At 34.6% G+C, this 16,603-nt stretch overlaps 1 protein-coding gene across 6 annotated transcripts in view; it reads left to right on the plus strand.

Moving 5' to 3' along the window:
• The window catches only part of CNKSR2 (connector enhancer of kinase suppressor of Ras 2), a 268,980-nt gene that overhangs the window by 199,565 nt on the left and 52,812 nt on the right, over nt 1-16,603 (plus strand). For all 6 annotated transcript variants that reach the window (XR_012916031.1, XM_012784628.3, XM_020285003.2 and 3 more), the window contains 5 exons: nt 2,090-2,138; nt 2,552-2,724; nt 5,268-5,341; nt 5,632-5,703; nt 10,380-10,447. Coding sequence is in view for 5 of the 6 variants with exons in the window: in XM_012784628.3 (XP_012640082.1) it covers nt 2,090-2,138; nt 2,552-2,724; nt 5,268-5,341; nt 5,632-5,703; nt 10,380-10,447 (436 nt within the window). In the remaining variant the exon portion in view is untranslated. The remainder of the gene's footprint in view (nt 1-2,089; nt 2,139-2,551; nt 2,725-5,267; nt 5,342-5,631; nt 5,704-10,379; nt 10,448-16,603) is intronic.

Here is a 16,603-nt window from a genome sequence, read left to right on the forward strand (position 1 = left end):
GCCTAGGAGTTCTCAGATTTCAACAGTATATGCACTGATTATACTCTGTAATAATGATCTTTATGAAAATATATTTATAGGGAAAGAAAAAATAATATTGTTAAAAAAGAAAACCTGGAGAGCATAAGACATGTTTTTGTGTACATTACTCAAGTAGATCTTTGGGTTCTAAGGATAGCATGCAAAAAGCATAGGAGGTACATTATATAACCCAGTTCTTTCAAGCTGCCTGTTATCCATGTAGCTTTCTAAAAACAAACCACCTCCATCTTTGTCATTTTTCAAAATAATGAGCTGTAAAACTATAATGATTACTTGTGGAAGCACAAAAGGAAAAAAACAATCAGTAATTTTACAGAGAAACAATTTAGGGAAAATAACTATATGTAAATTAACTATACTTCAGCACACTAGCCTGAGTTATTATTTTGAAGCAAAGTGCACTCAAGAAATTCAACCCAGCATAATGGGTTTTATCTTTTATGCTTTCTCTCAAAATTTGTGAATTTCTGTAACTATGGATGCTGCAAAGTTTTATGTATGCATACATATGTATACATATAATATATATCCATATATATGTATACAGACACACACCACATATATACATATGTATATTGCTTTGACACTTGGGTGATTATTTCTAAGATATACTATATGTCAACCAATTACCTGACCATTATCTTTAGGACTGGTACCCATTCATAATATTATATTCATTATACTTATGTAAATCATATATAGAACAAAAAATTATTACATAAGTAGAATGTTATTTAATGAACAAAGATAATAGTGTCACAAAATATGAATTTAGTATTTTGAAAGACCACCAGATTTGATATAAATAAAATCAGGTTGCCCTTTAACTATATATCTTGATAAAGAAAAAAAAAGAATCTGTTACCTAAAATTCATTTTGAAGGAATATCTGTGAATTAAAAGCATACATGCTATCTCTCATCCCTGTTAGCTAGCTAATCAGGGGAACATAATTAATCTTATTACACCAGTGAACAGCCTAGCTTAGCAGGCTATTTGACTGGAGCCAGTGATTTGTAGTCTTTAATTTAAAGCTAGATAAGTCAATATAGTTGTGGGTTTTTCTCTAGACATATTAAGCTGTTCAGGTACTTATCATGATTTAAACAGACAGGTGGGTTTAACTGGGATGGATGTTTAGCCAGGCAGGTATGAGACAGGTAACGTGATTCAAGGGAATGATTATAATGACATCCCATGGAAACCAAGTGGAAGGAAAGAAATACAAGGCACAAGAGGGTGGTAAGGTCAATGAATTGTATGCCTCAATGAAGATTTTTTAAAAATTGGTGGCATAAGGGTATTGAACTATGTAAATCGTAGGTCTTAGAGACAGTGGCTAGAATATGCTTAAGAGTCATGGAGGTGAGTAGCTGAGGAGTGGGAAAATAAAGATCATAGGAGATGAGAGACTGGGGAGCCAAGATGTTGACATCATCTATATGAAGATTAGTCACCAATAATAGTGACAGAAGTAGACATGAGAAGAAAATATTGATCCAAGTGGACTAAATGTAATCCAATATTTAAGGACTAAAGGAGTAGGAGATCAGTAGGGGATTGTGGCTAATGTAATAGAACAAACTTCAAAGGAACAAGGATGGTCATATTTGCTTGTCTACTTAATAGGATTTTGTGAGAATTAAATGAGATATTGTCTAAGAAAGCACAATAAACACCTAAGAAAGATACAAAGGGGTGTGTGTGTGTATGTGTGTGTGTGTGTGTTTGTGTGTGTGTGTGTGTGTGTGTGTGTGTGTGTGTGTGTGTGTGTGTAAAAGCCCTTAGTTTTACAAGTGCTTTGTGCCCTGGTTTCTCTACCTACAAAATAAGGGTAAATATAATACCCTCTCCTGTTTCTTAGGAGATTAGAAAGTTAAGTGACAAAATATATATGAATTTGGTTTGAGGCTTGGAAAAAGAGAATACTTTCTCCGATGCAGATTTAGGAGTCATCACTGAGCTCTCGAAAGTTCTGTGTAACATCCTGATGCTCCAGATTGCACTTTGAGTATCAGATAACATTCTTTCCTATCCTTGATTTCAGACATTTCAGCAGTCCTCTCTGCAGCACAAATCAAAGAAGAAAAACAAAGGTAAGAAAAGGAAATGAAATCTTTACCTGCTTATTTTGCACTTTGATAATCACCAGCACACTTCACTCATCCCCTCTTGCCTGAGCCCAGTGTGGTTTGGAAGAGCACAATCCCCTAGTGCAAGAGCTGCCAAGACAAGCTACCTCTCATTTCAGTTATAATACATGGTACCTTTTACACCAGTGGTCTCATTTTACACCAGTAGATTACACATTTCAGATTAAATTGTGTGTCATTTATGTGGGGGGTAAATATTAAATATTTTCATGTTTTTCTATTCTAATACAATGTGAAAATATGAATTTTTAAAGTTGTTAAGTACCCAGACTTACTTTGGGGATCAGTAGATTAATCCTCTACCTTCATACCTTTTGTAAAATTGAAAGAGCATTTCTACCCACTGTTATCATTAGGTCCTATAGCAGGCAAGAGCAAAAGACGAATTTCTTGCAAAGATCTTGGCCGTGGTGACTGTGAGGGCTGGCTCTGGAAAAAGAAAGATGCAAAGAGTTATTTTTCACAGAAATGGAAGAAATACTGGTTTGTCCTAAAGGATGCATCCCTATACTGGTATATTAATGAGGAGGTAAGAGAAAGCATGTTTTGTTTTCTCATCCATTCTGTCTTTAATCAAAGGAATCACTGTTTTGAGACTTATCTTTTAAAATCATATAATTACCTTAAGACAATTCAAGAGACTTCTGCTAGTTATTTTTCAATCCACCCTCTTAAAATAATTGCATTTTGGGGTTCTAGAAAGATAGTCTCAATGATTCTAATGTAGCAATATGTCTGAAGCACAAAGTATAGTAAAATTCTATATATCTAAACTAAAAATACCAAGTTATTTCAAGCAATAGCTTAGCTAAAAGGATTATACATGGACATTTGATATGGATTTAAAAATGTCTTTCTTTTGTTCAAAGTTTCACATATTTTTCTGCTTGGTTTTTTTTTTTTTTTTTTGGTGGGGGGAGAAGCCCTTTGACAATTTAAGTAAATTAATATCATCTGAAGTTATTTCAGTTTTTCTTAAAAGATTAACTAGTAGACTAGTTCACTTTGTTAGTATTTTTTAACAATGATTTCTACTGTGACCTTATTTTATCAAAAAATGTACATGGTTTAATGGAGTGTGCTGTCCGAATAGTCTTATACAAATACTATTACATTAAGACATTCATCAATTTCCGTTTGAAGATTAATTGTTGAAATATAATTTAACAACATTAGTATGTCTATGATCATAACACATGGTATCTAGAGGGCTTTATGTTTCCTAGGCAGGCTGTCATGTTATGTTACATTATTTTATGTTATGTTTAAAACAGTAGACTTAGGAATCACACCACCTGAGTTACTATGCCTCAGTTTCTTTATATGCAAAATGGGAGTAATAATAATGCTTATCTTGCTGGGCTATCATATGAATGAAATGTATCAATGCCTGGCACATACTGTGCTCAATAAACGTACACTGTTAGTAATATTTTTCAAATGAGCCTCTTATTTCATTTTTAAAATTTGAATTAATATTTTGCTACTTAACAGAAATGTCTATATTACCTATATAAAAAGATTTGATTGTTTTCTCTACTTTTGACATTTTTGTGGCAATCACACAATTACCTAATCCTCTATTTCACCTAATTGTGTTTTATTTTAAATATAGTAAACATATCATAATTTTATCTATATTTCATTTAACAGATAATATATTCAATAATTTTTATATGCCAATCATGTATTATCAAGATATAGTATCTCCATGTTTCTCTTTATTGTAAGGTCACCGGTAGATTTTCCTGCCATATACTAGATTATATTGTATCTTTCAAAGTTTAAGTGATGAAAAACTGTGACCTATTTTTATTGATAAAAATTTCAATCAGCAAGTTGCTATTGTTGCTGTATTAGCCTTGTGAGAGAGGAGTGAATAATTCTATAGTATACATTGTAAGAAATGCCTTAGTGTGATTTTTTTAGGAATAATTAAAAATTCCTTGTGACTTCATTATGGGGAGAGAATAACTACTCCAAAAATATTTAGAATTGGTTAGTTAAGGACATCAAAAGTAACATAACGTAGAAGTTAAAGTTGAGAAAAAGATTTGAAAATATTGTCTTTAAGATTATGAGAAAAAAATATTCAAATATTAGAAAAATTTAATACTGTTCCTTTTTTATAACACATTTCAACCACTATTAGCAGCATCAAATTTTTAAGTTTTGCATAGAAGTTTAGCATTAAAATAAATCATATGCATATATATTCGAAAAGAATTGAGAATCTTTTTTTTTCTTTGAGGTAGTGAATGAGGATATGAGCTCAGTTGATTTTAATATATGAGGAGCTATGGACTGGTATAGCACAGATCAAATAAAAGTTTGAGATAGTAAAAATCTGAGGAGCTTGGTCATAAGCAGAAGAGGCAGAACCATTAAAAGGTTGAGCCAAAGATAGTCTTAGCTTAATTGGGATGACTTATATCTAAAGTAAGATTTTAGATAATTCTCTTATCTTATTTTTCCATCCAGCATTAGAGAAAGGAGGATTTTATTCAATTTTCCAGGTGAAAAATGACCTTTAAATATAGAGAGAGCACATACCCCAACCAGATATTTGAAAGTCAAGTTGACCTGTTTCATTTGTAAGCTCTTGAATACACAAAATAATTGTGATACAATTAGAAAAAAATTAATTCAGCTTTGATAAGAGATTTGCTGTAGGGAAGCTGAATCCATAGATGTCCTTATATTTTATATCTGAACATTAAAAATAATAGAAAATTGTGAATTATACATGTGGACTACAGTTATGTTCTGACCAGAAAATAACTTATCAAATATATTTTACTTTGAGAATTAAAGAATTTTCTATCTTCATTTTAATATAGAAAGGACTTTTTAAAAGTTCTGTACATATTTTAATTACTAGTATTCTAAATATTCAAGATATACCTTCATTTTATGGACTGCAACAGGTAAGAGTGGAATTCTTTAAAATTTCAAATTTGAGAAATTAAATGAACAGATTTATTAGTATGGGTATGTAAGGCATGCTTATACAGTATCCTTAGCTTCAAACCTTTGTATATAATAGCCTAAACAAGAGTGTTGCCTCTTTAGGATGAAAAAGCAGAAGGATTCATCAGTCTGCCTGAATTTAAAATCGATCGAGCCAGTGAATGCCGCAAGAAATAGTAAGTTGATTTTATTTGGAGAGAGGGAGAGAAGGGAAAGAGTTTTTCTTTTTTTTTAAATCCAGCTTTTAAATTATAGTTTGCTCATCTAATGCTTTCAAATTGAGGTAATAGGAGAGCAGTTTTATAGCCAGAAAATTGAAGTTTTACTGATTTCTGTCATCATGGTAGAAGCATTATATATATGAACTCAAGTTAGATGTTGAGGCAATTTTACCCACAAAAATTATTTGATTTGAACTTATTTCCCAATTTGTAGTAAAGTAAATGTACTTTGTTTCCTTTTGCAGTGCATTCAAAGCCTGTCATCCTAAAATCAAAAGCTTTTATTTTGCTGCTGAACATCTTGATGATATGAACAGGTAAAATATTACTTAAATTTCAAAGCATGCAGAGACCAGTTAGGCCTAGAAGTCTAAGTTTTGTATAGTAATATTAAGAAAATTGATCAGTTTACAATAAAATGGACCCAGCTATGGCTCTATGCAGGCATATTTTATTTCAAAGAACAACATTTTAAAAATCCAAATAAACTTAACTATTTTTCAAGTTTACCAAATCCATATACAGGCCCAAAAAAAATCTACCACAAAAGAATTTCTTTAAGTTTATTTCAAGAATATGTCTTAAAATTTATTCTCAGATAGAGAAAAAAATGATGTCCAGAAAAACTGACTTTTTCTAGTGCTAATTATTTTTGACAGAATATCTATCTCAATAATTCAGGCCTACGCGAAGTTAGTATTTCTTTCTGTCACCTTTCATCTATCACTTGACAGAACCATTCAGCCATATAGCCAGCTGATAGCTCTGTGGTGGCTCAGGGAAAACCTATGTATCTATTTTTTTCACATCATCTATCACATTCTGCTTTGTGTTTCTGCTTTATCTATTACGAGTTTTGTTCTTTCTTTTTCTTTCCTTTCCCCTATTCCTCTTCTAGAATCATAGAAACTGGGTTTAAGATTCAAATTTTTCTCCTTTCTATAACTTAACCAGCCTGTACATATTTCATATATAACCTGCCTACAATTAGGGAGAAACAGTAATAGCATGGTGGTCAGGAGCATGGACTTTGGAACCATACTGTCTAACAGCTCTACGACTTACTAGCATTGTGACATTGGACAAAGAACTTGACCTCTTCATTCCTATTATTGTCCATCTGTACAATAAAAATAGATGGGTGAGGATTATAACCATCCCAATCCTAGCTCTACCATTTACTAGCTATGAGACGGACAAGAAACTTAACCTCTCTATGCTGGGTTATTGACCCTTGAATAAAGTAAGAATAATAACCATCCTTATCAGTAGGACTTTTGTAAGGAGTAAATAAACACACATAAAGGGCCTAGAACAATGCTTGCTAAATTATAAGTGCTATATAAGTGTTTGCTGTCTCTCTCTATATATATATACTTTAGGTTCTTCCCCATTTACCTTTCCTTGTGTGTCTCTAAAAAAACTGCATCCAAGTATTTTTAAGCACAAAATTGTGTAGCTGCATAAATGTGCTTGAACACACTAAGTGAATGCTTAATGTGCTTCTATAAGTAATTTTATTCTTTGAAACTTGAGAGTACAAGCATGATTTTTCTAAAGCAAGGATATAAATACAAGGAAATGGAAAAAAAAGTTGAGAACATTTGATTAAATCTTTTATTATTAATAAAAGAACTGAAACTTTCATGTAGTTTTCATAATTTTCTCTTGATTTATGTAACTTACCATTCTTGAAATTTCACACTAGGCAATCAGAATTGGAGAGCTTTTTCTCCTTGTTCTCAAAATGAAAATGTTTATTCACATGCACATGAAGGAGGAAAGGGTGTGGTCCTGTATTTTGTGTTTTAATTACTTTATAATTCTATTCTAGTTACTATCCATTTTATCACATGTTAAGCTCAATAACCTTGAGATAAACACAAAGGGTTTACATCATGACCAAATTGAAAATAAGTGGCATGCATGAGCATATCCTATCTTACAAAATGGATGCACTAGAACCCAGTCACTTCTAAGAATTAACTCAAATTAATCATTCTTGATACATGCTAATTGGGATCTTTTTAAGCTTAAAATTATCTGTTTAAAAATGCATTTTTATGAACTGTAAAACCCTTCTTGGCCTCCATTCCTCAACCCATGTTAGCAATAGCTTCAAAAAGATGCTGATGTTACTGCTCTTCCCTAATACTCCTCAGGATATATATGGTTCCGTATATCACAAAAGCTAAACCAAATCCATATGGTTTCTTTTGTTGCTTTTTCTAAGCAATGGGTCAAAGAAAAAAAATGAGCCTGATCAAAAATGTCATCTTCACATTACATATTTAAGAGTGCTGTTGATATAAGGTTTGCCATTGTATACTACAACTTTCAGAATTAAATTGTTCCAAAATACTGAATTGTTTTTTAAATTTAATTATAATGGATTTTTATTATTTTGCTTTGCATTTTTCTTTTTTAATAGTCCCATTCCTAATGTCTACTTTCAATAGGCAGATTTTTAAAAAATTACTTGTTAATAGAAGTGGGGAAGAATCAGTGCTAAAAATATTCACAGAAAATTAATGACAGGGAGAAGCACCCACCTACAGCTTTTGTTCAGTCACCTGGTTGTTACATAATAGCAAGATGATCTGGGTTTTGGTTTGTTCTATATGTAATCTTTTAACAGCATGTACCTAGGTCTTCAAGAGATGATATATTTATAAAAGTAATTATAGTAATTATAGTAAATATATGCTTTATCTGATTATTATACAATATTTTAAACATCATATCTACTTTTTATGAAATACACCATGGTACAGAGAAATATTCTTTTCCTAATTAAAAAAAATATAATGCCAGTGGTGATGAGACCTAGTAATTGGAGTTAAAAAGTAATCTACAAATTTAATTTTCTTCTATAAAATCTGAGTACGCACATACACCCCCAATAAATGTGTGTATATATGTATGTGTGTGTATATATATATATATATATATATATATACACACATACATATTCACACACATAGAACATATTAAAATCTCACCTTCTGCTTTTGAGCAGCTATAAGTTTGTGAGGCAAACTGTAAAAGCATTTTTGAGCACCCCACTACTGTCTATCTGTTCTATCAGAAATGAGCATTGAAACATTAAAAAATAATCTTTTTCTGGTCTGTGTGAAATCTGTGGGGGAAAGAAAACAAAACATCATATTTCTAAAGTATTCTGAAGGCTTATACTACTGAATTTATTTGGTCATTCCTTAGCATGTCCATACAATATGTCCTAGTAATTGTAAGGACTCACCAATTTCTATTTGGTAATTATTATTTATACATTTTTCTCATGGTTCTTACTCCTATTTCTGTCTCAACGTATTATTCTGTGCCAGTTCTGGGCATCTCATTAGAATGTTCACTGTAGACTTCTCACAAAATGAAATTTCACTGATATTTTTTAAAGCAGTAAATATAAGGCACTGTATTAAAATTCAATAATAAGTTTTCCTTTAATGGTATTATCATCATTTTTACCCAAAAAGTACCAGGTCAATCTTTTTCCCAGGAATGGTAAGATTTGCCTTATAGTACAAATTCAACCCCTGTCTCACTACAAATGAACTAAAGATTAGATTTTAATTTTGACCTTTCACTAATGATTAGAGTCATTTTTAAAAGGTTATTTGTCAAGAAGTTGACTTCTTGACTTATAGTTTATAATTTTCTACACAGTATGTGTATACCATGCTACTAAATTCACTTGATTATCTTTATTCCATTTCCTTATTTCATCCCTACTCCAGTCCCTTCTTCACTTCCCAAGTACACTTGAGGTAATAATTACATTGTAGGTTTTGCTGAAATAAAGTTGAGCTTTAAGTGACTTATTCTAAAATTAATGCTTAAATTTCCATAGATGGGGTTTGTCTATTAAAGACACAACTTTCCTCCCTTTCAAGATATTCTGAGTATCTGATGCATAGTTAATACCATTTGGCATAAATGATGAAATATATGAGTCACTTCAAAGAATGACATCTTACACTTGACAAGGGAGATCAGATTTTAGGAGAAAAAGGTCTTAAGTGCAAGTTTTTCTTAAAAATATATCTAGATCAGATTATTTCACAATTTAACAATGTTAACTATTCTTACCCAAGCTAGTTTTAAAGGTGAATTTTTTCTCAGTTTCTGATTTGGGAAAGTATATGGATCATGGCTCAGAATTGACCAATGGAAGATTGTGATGTTGTTTAAAGATTTAATGATTTAATAATCTGATACAATGCAAATAGTTGGAATAATGAACACAGGGAGAGCTCTGGTGGGACAAAAGAAAGAGACTGAAATCAAGTTTTGCTTCAGATAGTCCCTACGTTGGCAATAGCAGCACTATTGAAAAAGGAAAGAAAAACTAAGATATATTGTTAACTTCCTATTCATGAAAATACATTTTCAGTATTTATACAGAGGTTAAAATTGTATATGCTCATTGGGTCTTTGGAAAACCTAATATCCTTGTAGAGACAAGTTTCTGAAGTACTCCTGAGATGCATTTTCTATTGGATCATTAAATTTAAATGAGCTTAATCAAAACAATTATTTCATAATTAAACTATTATTTTGACAGGCAAGGTCCATAACTTTTCTCCCTCATCAGGATAAATTAACCTTGATATTATTTAAATATCTCTAAAGGAGTATTTGTTCTGAAGAAACAGAACAGTAGGAATACTTGGAGTGCCTCTACATTTGAAGAAACAGAATTAATGCAGCTTTGATCATCTCAAAACACTTTATGTTAGAGATATTAACAGCTTTGCCCAAGACTTTTCTATTGAAATGGCATCTTTAGTGTAGGAGCAATTTATACTATTATAGATCATTGACGATTCCATGTATTAAGAGTAGCAAAGAGCACATCTTATATGTAGGATTATTCCATATATTCTTAGACATCTTAAAATACATATTTCTAGGAAGTAAATACAAGAAATTGAGTTACAATATTACTGATTTCAATATATATTTTTTTCAGGTGGCTTAACAGAATTAATATGCTGACTGCAGGATATGCAGAAAGAGAGAGGATTAAGCAAGAACAAGGTAAAGGAATATATATTTTTTCACAATTATGTTATAATTTTTGTTCTTGCCATTATCTTATACAGTGATTCACTGCTGCCAATTGAGAGAAAATACATACATTAATTTGTGGTTATTTCTCTTCTGCGCACTTTGAATTCTAAACCATGGCATCTTATAGGTAAAGTTTAGTAACAGAGACTGAACTCTCAAATTTTTGCAGCAGCTGATGTGGAGTGCTGTCTTGTTTGTTTCAGTCTACTTCCATCTATTTCCTATGGGAAAAACAAAATCTTAAAAATGAAAAAGCCTATAATAGGTGCTATGTACTGGCCCAAGTTCAGATCCTTGGCAGTGAGTTGGTTTTTCTATTTAGCAGTTCCATGGACATTTAAGTGGCCTTTTATGCAAAGAAATCAGATGGATGATCCTTTCTTTTTCATTGGATTATATTCTTCAGTTCTGTTACTATGTAACTCTGTGATCTTATGAAATTTGCCTTGATAATGACCTCAGATTTATAAGACACAGTGTCATGATGTAGAGCTGAAATCTTAAAAACAAAAGCTGTGGTCACTATTCTGAGGTGACTTCCCATTTCCCAAAGAATTTGTTGTACATCCCTTGGAAGCATAGTTTTTTGAAATTATTTGAGACATCAAGTTAAAAGAATTCCATAGATTAACACACATACAAACACAACTGGAGTTGTGTCTTCAGTGGGTATAAATACTTTGTCAATGTGAAGATTCTGATAACTTTGTTTCCTCTTGAACTTAAGAGTAAAATCTCAGCCAAAACTTTTTTAAAACATATAAAAACTAAAGTTATAGATGTCTAAAGAAGACAACCAGATCCCAAAACCAACATGTCAGCAGATGTTTAGGCAGAGGTCAATTAACTTTAAAGAGCCAAATAATTCATTGGGATTTTGCAAGACATAGACTCTCTGTCGCAGCCATGCAACTCTGCTGTTATAGTACGAAAGCAGCCATAGATACATGAATGATCATGGCTACTGAGATTTGGATTTTATATCATTTTTCACACTTCAAACAATAATTCTTTCATGTTTTTAGCCCATTTAAAACATAAAAAACATTCTTGGTCCACAGGCCATGTAAAAACACACAGAGTAGGCAGGCTGAGGTTTATGAACCATTTGGGCCATGGGGTAAGGGAATGGGGATTAGTAGATTGGTTTAGGGTGAGAAGATAGGGAAGGAAGATCTCAAAAAAATAGCAAAATATGTTTTTGGCCAGTGGGAATATATCATCTTATTGAAGACCTCAAAAATGCATATTTGAAATTACTTTAGAAAAATTCCAGAGCAACATAAAAGCAAATGAGTACTAATTTTCACACAGTATGCACCTGATAAAAAAATTTGTGGAGTGGACACAAAATTGTTTTTAAAAATCCTGCAAAAGAGATGGAGTCAATGAGGAAATGCTTGCTGGAGAAAGTGGTTGGTGAGCCTGATGTAAAGTTGGCAGTAGAGAGGGAGAGAAGCCATTTTATTCAGTATTAAGTGCTTCTGTGTAAGGCCTTCAATTAACACTCTAATTATGTAAAGGTGAAGTAGGCACCCATCCTTCCTGCAATTACATTGCATTCTAGTAGATAAGATACTCTTAATACAATATAGAAAGTGAAACGTAATAAAGTAGAAATCAAGTTTCATGGGAATGAGGCCAGAGAGAGTCCTTCCAGGAGGAGAATAGGGAAAGGCATATTGGCTCTATTTTCTGAACTGGTTCTTGCAGGATGGGAAGGGTGTGGACTCAAGGAAGTAACTAAAACATCCCGAGTGGGAGCAGCATGGATAATTCTACAAATATTATGGAAGCCATCTCCATCAAATCAGTGTGCATAGGCAAATCTCAACAAAGACTATGAAGTGTCAGACCAGTCATTAAGACAGATTTCTTAATGGTTATAAGTTTATTCCCCACCTTCGTGCCTCAGTGTTATTCATAGGGCTAAATTTGTGGCAAGAGTACTAGAAAAAATGTCTTCCTTTTCACATCTCTTTAAAAGGCATAAAACAGTTCTTTTAAAGTGCTTACAGATTTTTTTCCTGATTTCTTTAAGATACAAGAATTAGAAGTGTGGGCAATGTACTGATAGGAAAATGAATCTTTGAAAAAAGTCAATTTACGTGGATAAGGAAGCTTGGATTTTCAGGCTTCCGTATTTTATCACTTGGTTGAAGCTGAGCTTGGTCTTGATTTTAGTAAATTGCCTTTGTACTTGGTATTATATAACCAAATTTCATTACGGATAAAAAAACTGGTAAGTTACAATGCATATGCAGGTTCCAAAAAGTATTTATTCTGTGGATTTATGCTGCCTTGGTCTATCATGTGAGTATATGTGTTACTGTCTATTGGAGTGTGGTAGAAAATCATAGGCAGAGGCTAATAGTTACAATCCAATGCAATCAGAATCTCTGAAATAATTTCAATTTCTACATAGAGGTGTATATTCCTCAGGTACTTTAATGTGGGTAGGAAACATTAGACTTCCTACCTTCTGCATGATTAGGTCTCATAGTATTCTATATAGAAAACTATTAGATACACTTGTTCACTCCACACTTCTATAGAGTTATTTAACATTTCCTGAGTACCATTCTCAATATTCAAGTTAAGCTTCATACAAAATGTAGCTCTTTGAGGACTGGGAATATTTCACCAAGACGCAAAGGAATAGCAGCCAAACACTGTTTCTATTTAAATACCCAGTGCAGCTTAGAAGTGACTCTTTCATTGACTTAAGTAAAAGTTTAGTGCATTGTTGTCTTTAATTGCAGAAGAGTAAAAGATGTGGGATTCTCTTTCAATATTCAATATTCTCTTTCATTGTTGTACTTAGAGAAAATAGGGTTGCAGTAAATTAAGCCAAGATAACAATTTGGCTAATTGTGTACTGATCATTCTTTTTTCCAGCTTCAGAACAGACATTCATAACACATTATTTTCAGTCACATATAAGATCTTTGTGAAGCTTTAATCACATAAAAATGAATGAAATATATTGTATTTCTTTGATAGTTCTAAATGAAAATGTCAATTTTTTCCAAATTATCCTTTTGTGTCAACATGAGAAAGTGAAGTGGAAGGTTTCCTCTCCTATTGATGGCACTGTTTATTCATGGTTACTTACAAAATGGTATATCATCACTGATTATAGTCACTTTGTTGTGCTATCAAATATTGTTCATTCTAAGTATCAAACTGTATTTTTGTGCCTATTAACCATCCCCAACACACTAAAAATATCCATTTCTTTGGGACTATAGAGACAACTAAGAAAAATAAATTAATTTGCTCTTAGAATAAAAATCAGACTAGTTTCAGCCTCTGAGCAAGAGTGTATCTCTAATTTTCCACACAAACCAAAAAAAGCCAAACTAAATTTTCTATGTAGTCTCTTCTCTGACATGACCATCTTAAAGACACATAGCTTAGTGTAAGAAAAAAAGTTAATTTGTAAGCGGTATTTCAGCCTTTTCTTAGGCAACCCAAGAAAAGTTTAGATTGATGGTGCTTTATAATAAACTAAAAATTATATCAAATAATAGGATTAAAATTCTTCCTAATTTAGCTGGGGGGGGGGAATAGAGAGAGAACCTCCTCTGTCACTTGTAATGACAACTGTAGAGCCCTTGACAAAATTATAATCATTTCCTTCTCAGTGTGCTAATAAGGACTACTCAAGGTATTGGCTCCTTGAGTCCTCAAGGTATCAGTGCAAGGGGATGGAGAAGATGGCTGACCAGAGACACCAGCTTCCAGATCATCTCAGAAAGAAGGAAAAGTTTTAGATGAAAAAGAAAAAACAAACAATAATAGATCAGGTATAATTCCAAGGCAAAAGTGCCAGAACCTACCAGAGATTCCACAGGAAGAAGTTGCAGAACTGAACAAGATGTTGAACAGGAAGGAACAAGATGTTGGCAGAGGTCATCCCCGAACAGGCTTGGAGTCCAGTGAAAAGGATAGGTGGAGTGGTCTGTTTCTCCCTCCCTCACATCTCTGGCAGTCAGCAGGCTCCCAAGCTGCTGGAGAGCCTTTCTATCTTCACAAGCCCAAAAGCTGCCAGTGAACTTAGAACTTCTTGAGGACAAAGCACCAGGCTAAGCCCCCTTGGGTCACTTCCCATCATGACAGACCTGAGCCAACATGGCTTCTCCACCCACCATGCACTTTGTTCACCCCACGGAGCTTCAGCCCCTCAGTTTTCATCTTGCTCGTTCCCACAAAAATATTTCCCAACTCCTGTCTAGACTGTGGGAGACACAGGAAGCCAGTAGGTCTGGGGGGATCTGCATGACCCCAGAGCCTGGATATTCTGGGTGGGCTGCCTTCTGTAAAGGGACAGAGACAATTAGAGTGCTAGCTTTCTTCCACTCAGACTCTTTTCCTCTCCTTCCCCTCCCCCACCCATGGCTACCAAGAGAGATGCTTGAGCCAGGGCTCTCAGGAGCTGCTGCTTCCCCTCTGTCTGGGCTTCAACAGAGAGAAGGCTCAAACCTTTCCTCTTAAAGACCTACAGAGGATTAAGGGGTGCTCAGACTGTGAGCTCCCTGCTCACCAGCACTCCCTGATGCTACTTGCCTGGCTGCTCCATCAGAGCAGGGCACACCCTGAAGCAGAGGGACATCAAACCTGCTCAAGCACCCTCATAGGCAACTTGGGACCAGAATGCTTCTCCCTGGCATGGTCAGGAATTGATCTTCAGGGACCCAGGGACAGGCCCACAGGCCAGATCCTGTACCCCCAGGACTTAATCATGTTGCTTGGGGGCATGCAGGGGAGATTTGTGAACTAATCTCAAGAAGTAAGGGAGCCCGTGTGAGCAGAACTGAAAAGAGAGCTTGTGGGGGTCCCAGCCGTAGCACACTCACAGAGTACCCCTCCCCCCACAGGAAAACTGAGCTCTCAGCCTAGGGTGGGATCATGGACAGGGAAGCTCCTAGCCCACAGCACCATTGATGGGGAGCTCAGCTAGTTTGACCTCTTGCCTACCGTCAGACACCAAAGAGAAACCATAGCACAGGGGAGTAGGGAAAAGAGTAAAACCCACTCTCAACAACAATATTGTGGATATCAGATGGCACCCTCCTCCACAAGCAGACTTTCTGGCTATGTCGGGCCACCTCAGCCCCTCCCTGGTGACTTTCCCCAGAAGGCTGGGAGCAGACCTTTGACCACCCCCCAATAGCTACCTTGCCAGATTTTGCAGAGCCTGATTGGAGGCTCACCCAGCCCAGCCCTGCCCAGCCTCACTCCCTGACTCACCTCTGCTATGGTGGTGAATAAGGACTCACCTGGAAGTTCCAGGGCTCCAGCCACTATCTGGGGCATCTGAGTGCTTCTCCTGAGGGGCTAAAGCCAGGCACAGGTCCTAAAAGGAATACTGCACCTTGTTCCTTCCAGCAAGCACCACCTACTGACAGGGAGGTCAATTTGCACAGCCCTTTAAAGCATTAACTGACTCAAGCATACAGGTGTGGTTGATTCTTACCCACAGGCACCACTTACTGTCTCAGAGATTATACTAGGCATGCCAATGCAATTCACACTGTTAAGAAGACCACAGGGCAGGGAAAAGAGAAAGGACCTCAAAGACCTCCATCCTCCCTCATCAAAGAGAGACGGGGAATCTGTCCACACACATAGTTCACTGCTGCTACAGCCTACAAACAACTAGCAACTGAGAAAAACACCATACTAAGGATATCCATAACCAAGGTATCCATCCAGAAATTAGACCCCCATCAAAGCACCCACAGGCAAAGCCAAAGTTTCTTACCCAACATATGCTACAGATACTCCCTTATGAGTGAGGGGGAAACCCCATCTAAACAAAAGAGAATCCAAAAATGAGAAGTGACAACTGCTGAAGATGAGAGGGAATCAGAAAAAGAACTTCAGAAGTATGTAACATCAGAGCAAAAAGACACCCCCAAAAGATAACACCAGCTCTCTAGCAGTGGATACCAACCAAAATGAAAATATTGAAATGACAGTTAAGGAATTCCAAATACGGGTTATAAGGAAGCTCAGTGAAATCCAAGAGAAAATGGAAACCAACTCAAAGAAATCAGAAAAACAATTCAGGAAATGAATGAAAAAGTCACTAAACAGATCAACATATTAAGAAAAAAC

Source organism: Microcebus murinus, chromosome X (assembly GCF_040939455.1).
Source record: "Microcebus murinus isolate Inina chromosome X, M.murinus_Inina_mat1.0, whole genome shotgun sequence".
NCBI lineage: Eukaryota > Metazoa > Chordata > Mammalia > Primates > Cheirogaleidae > Microcebus > Microcebus murinus.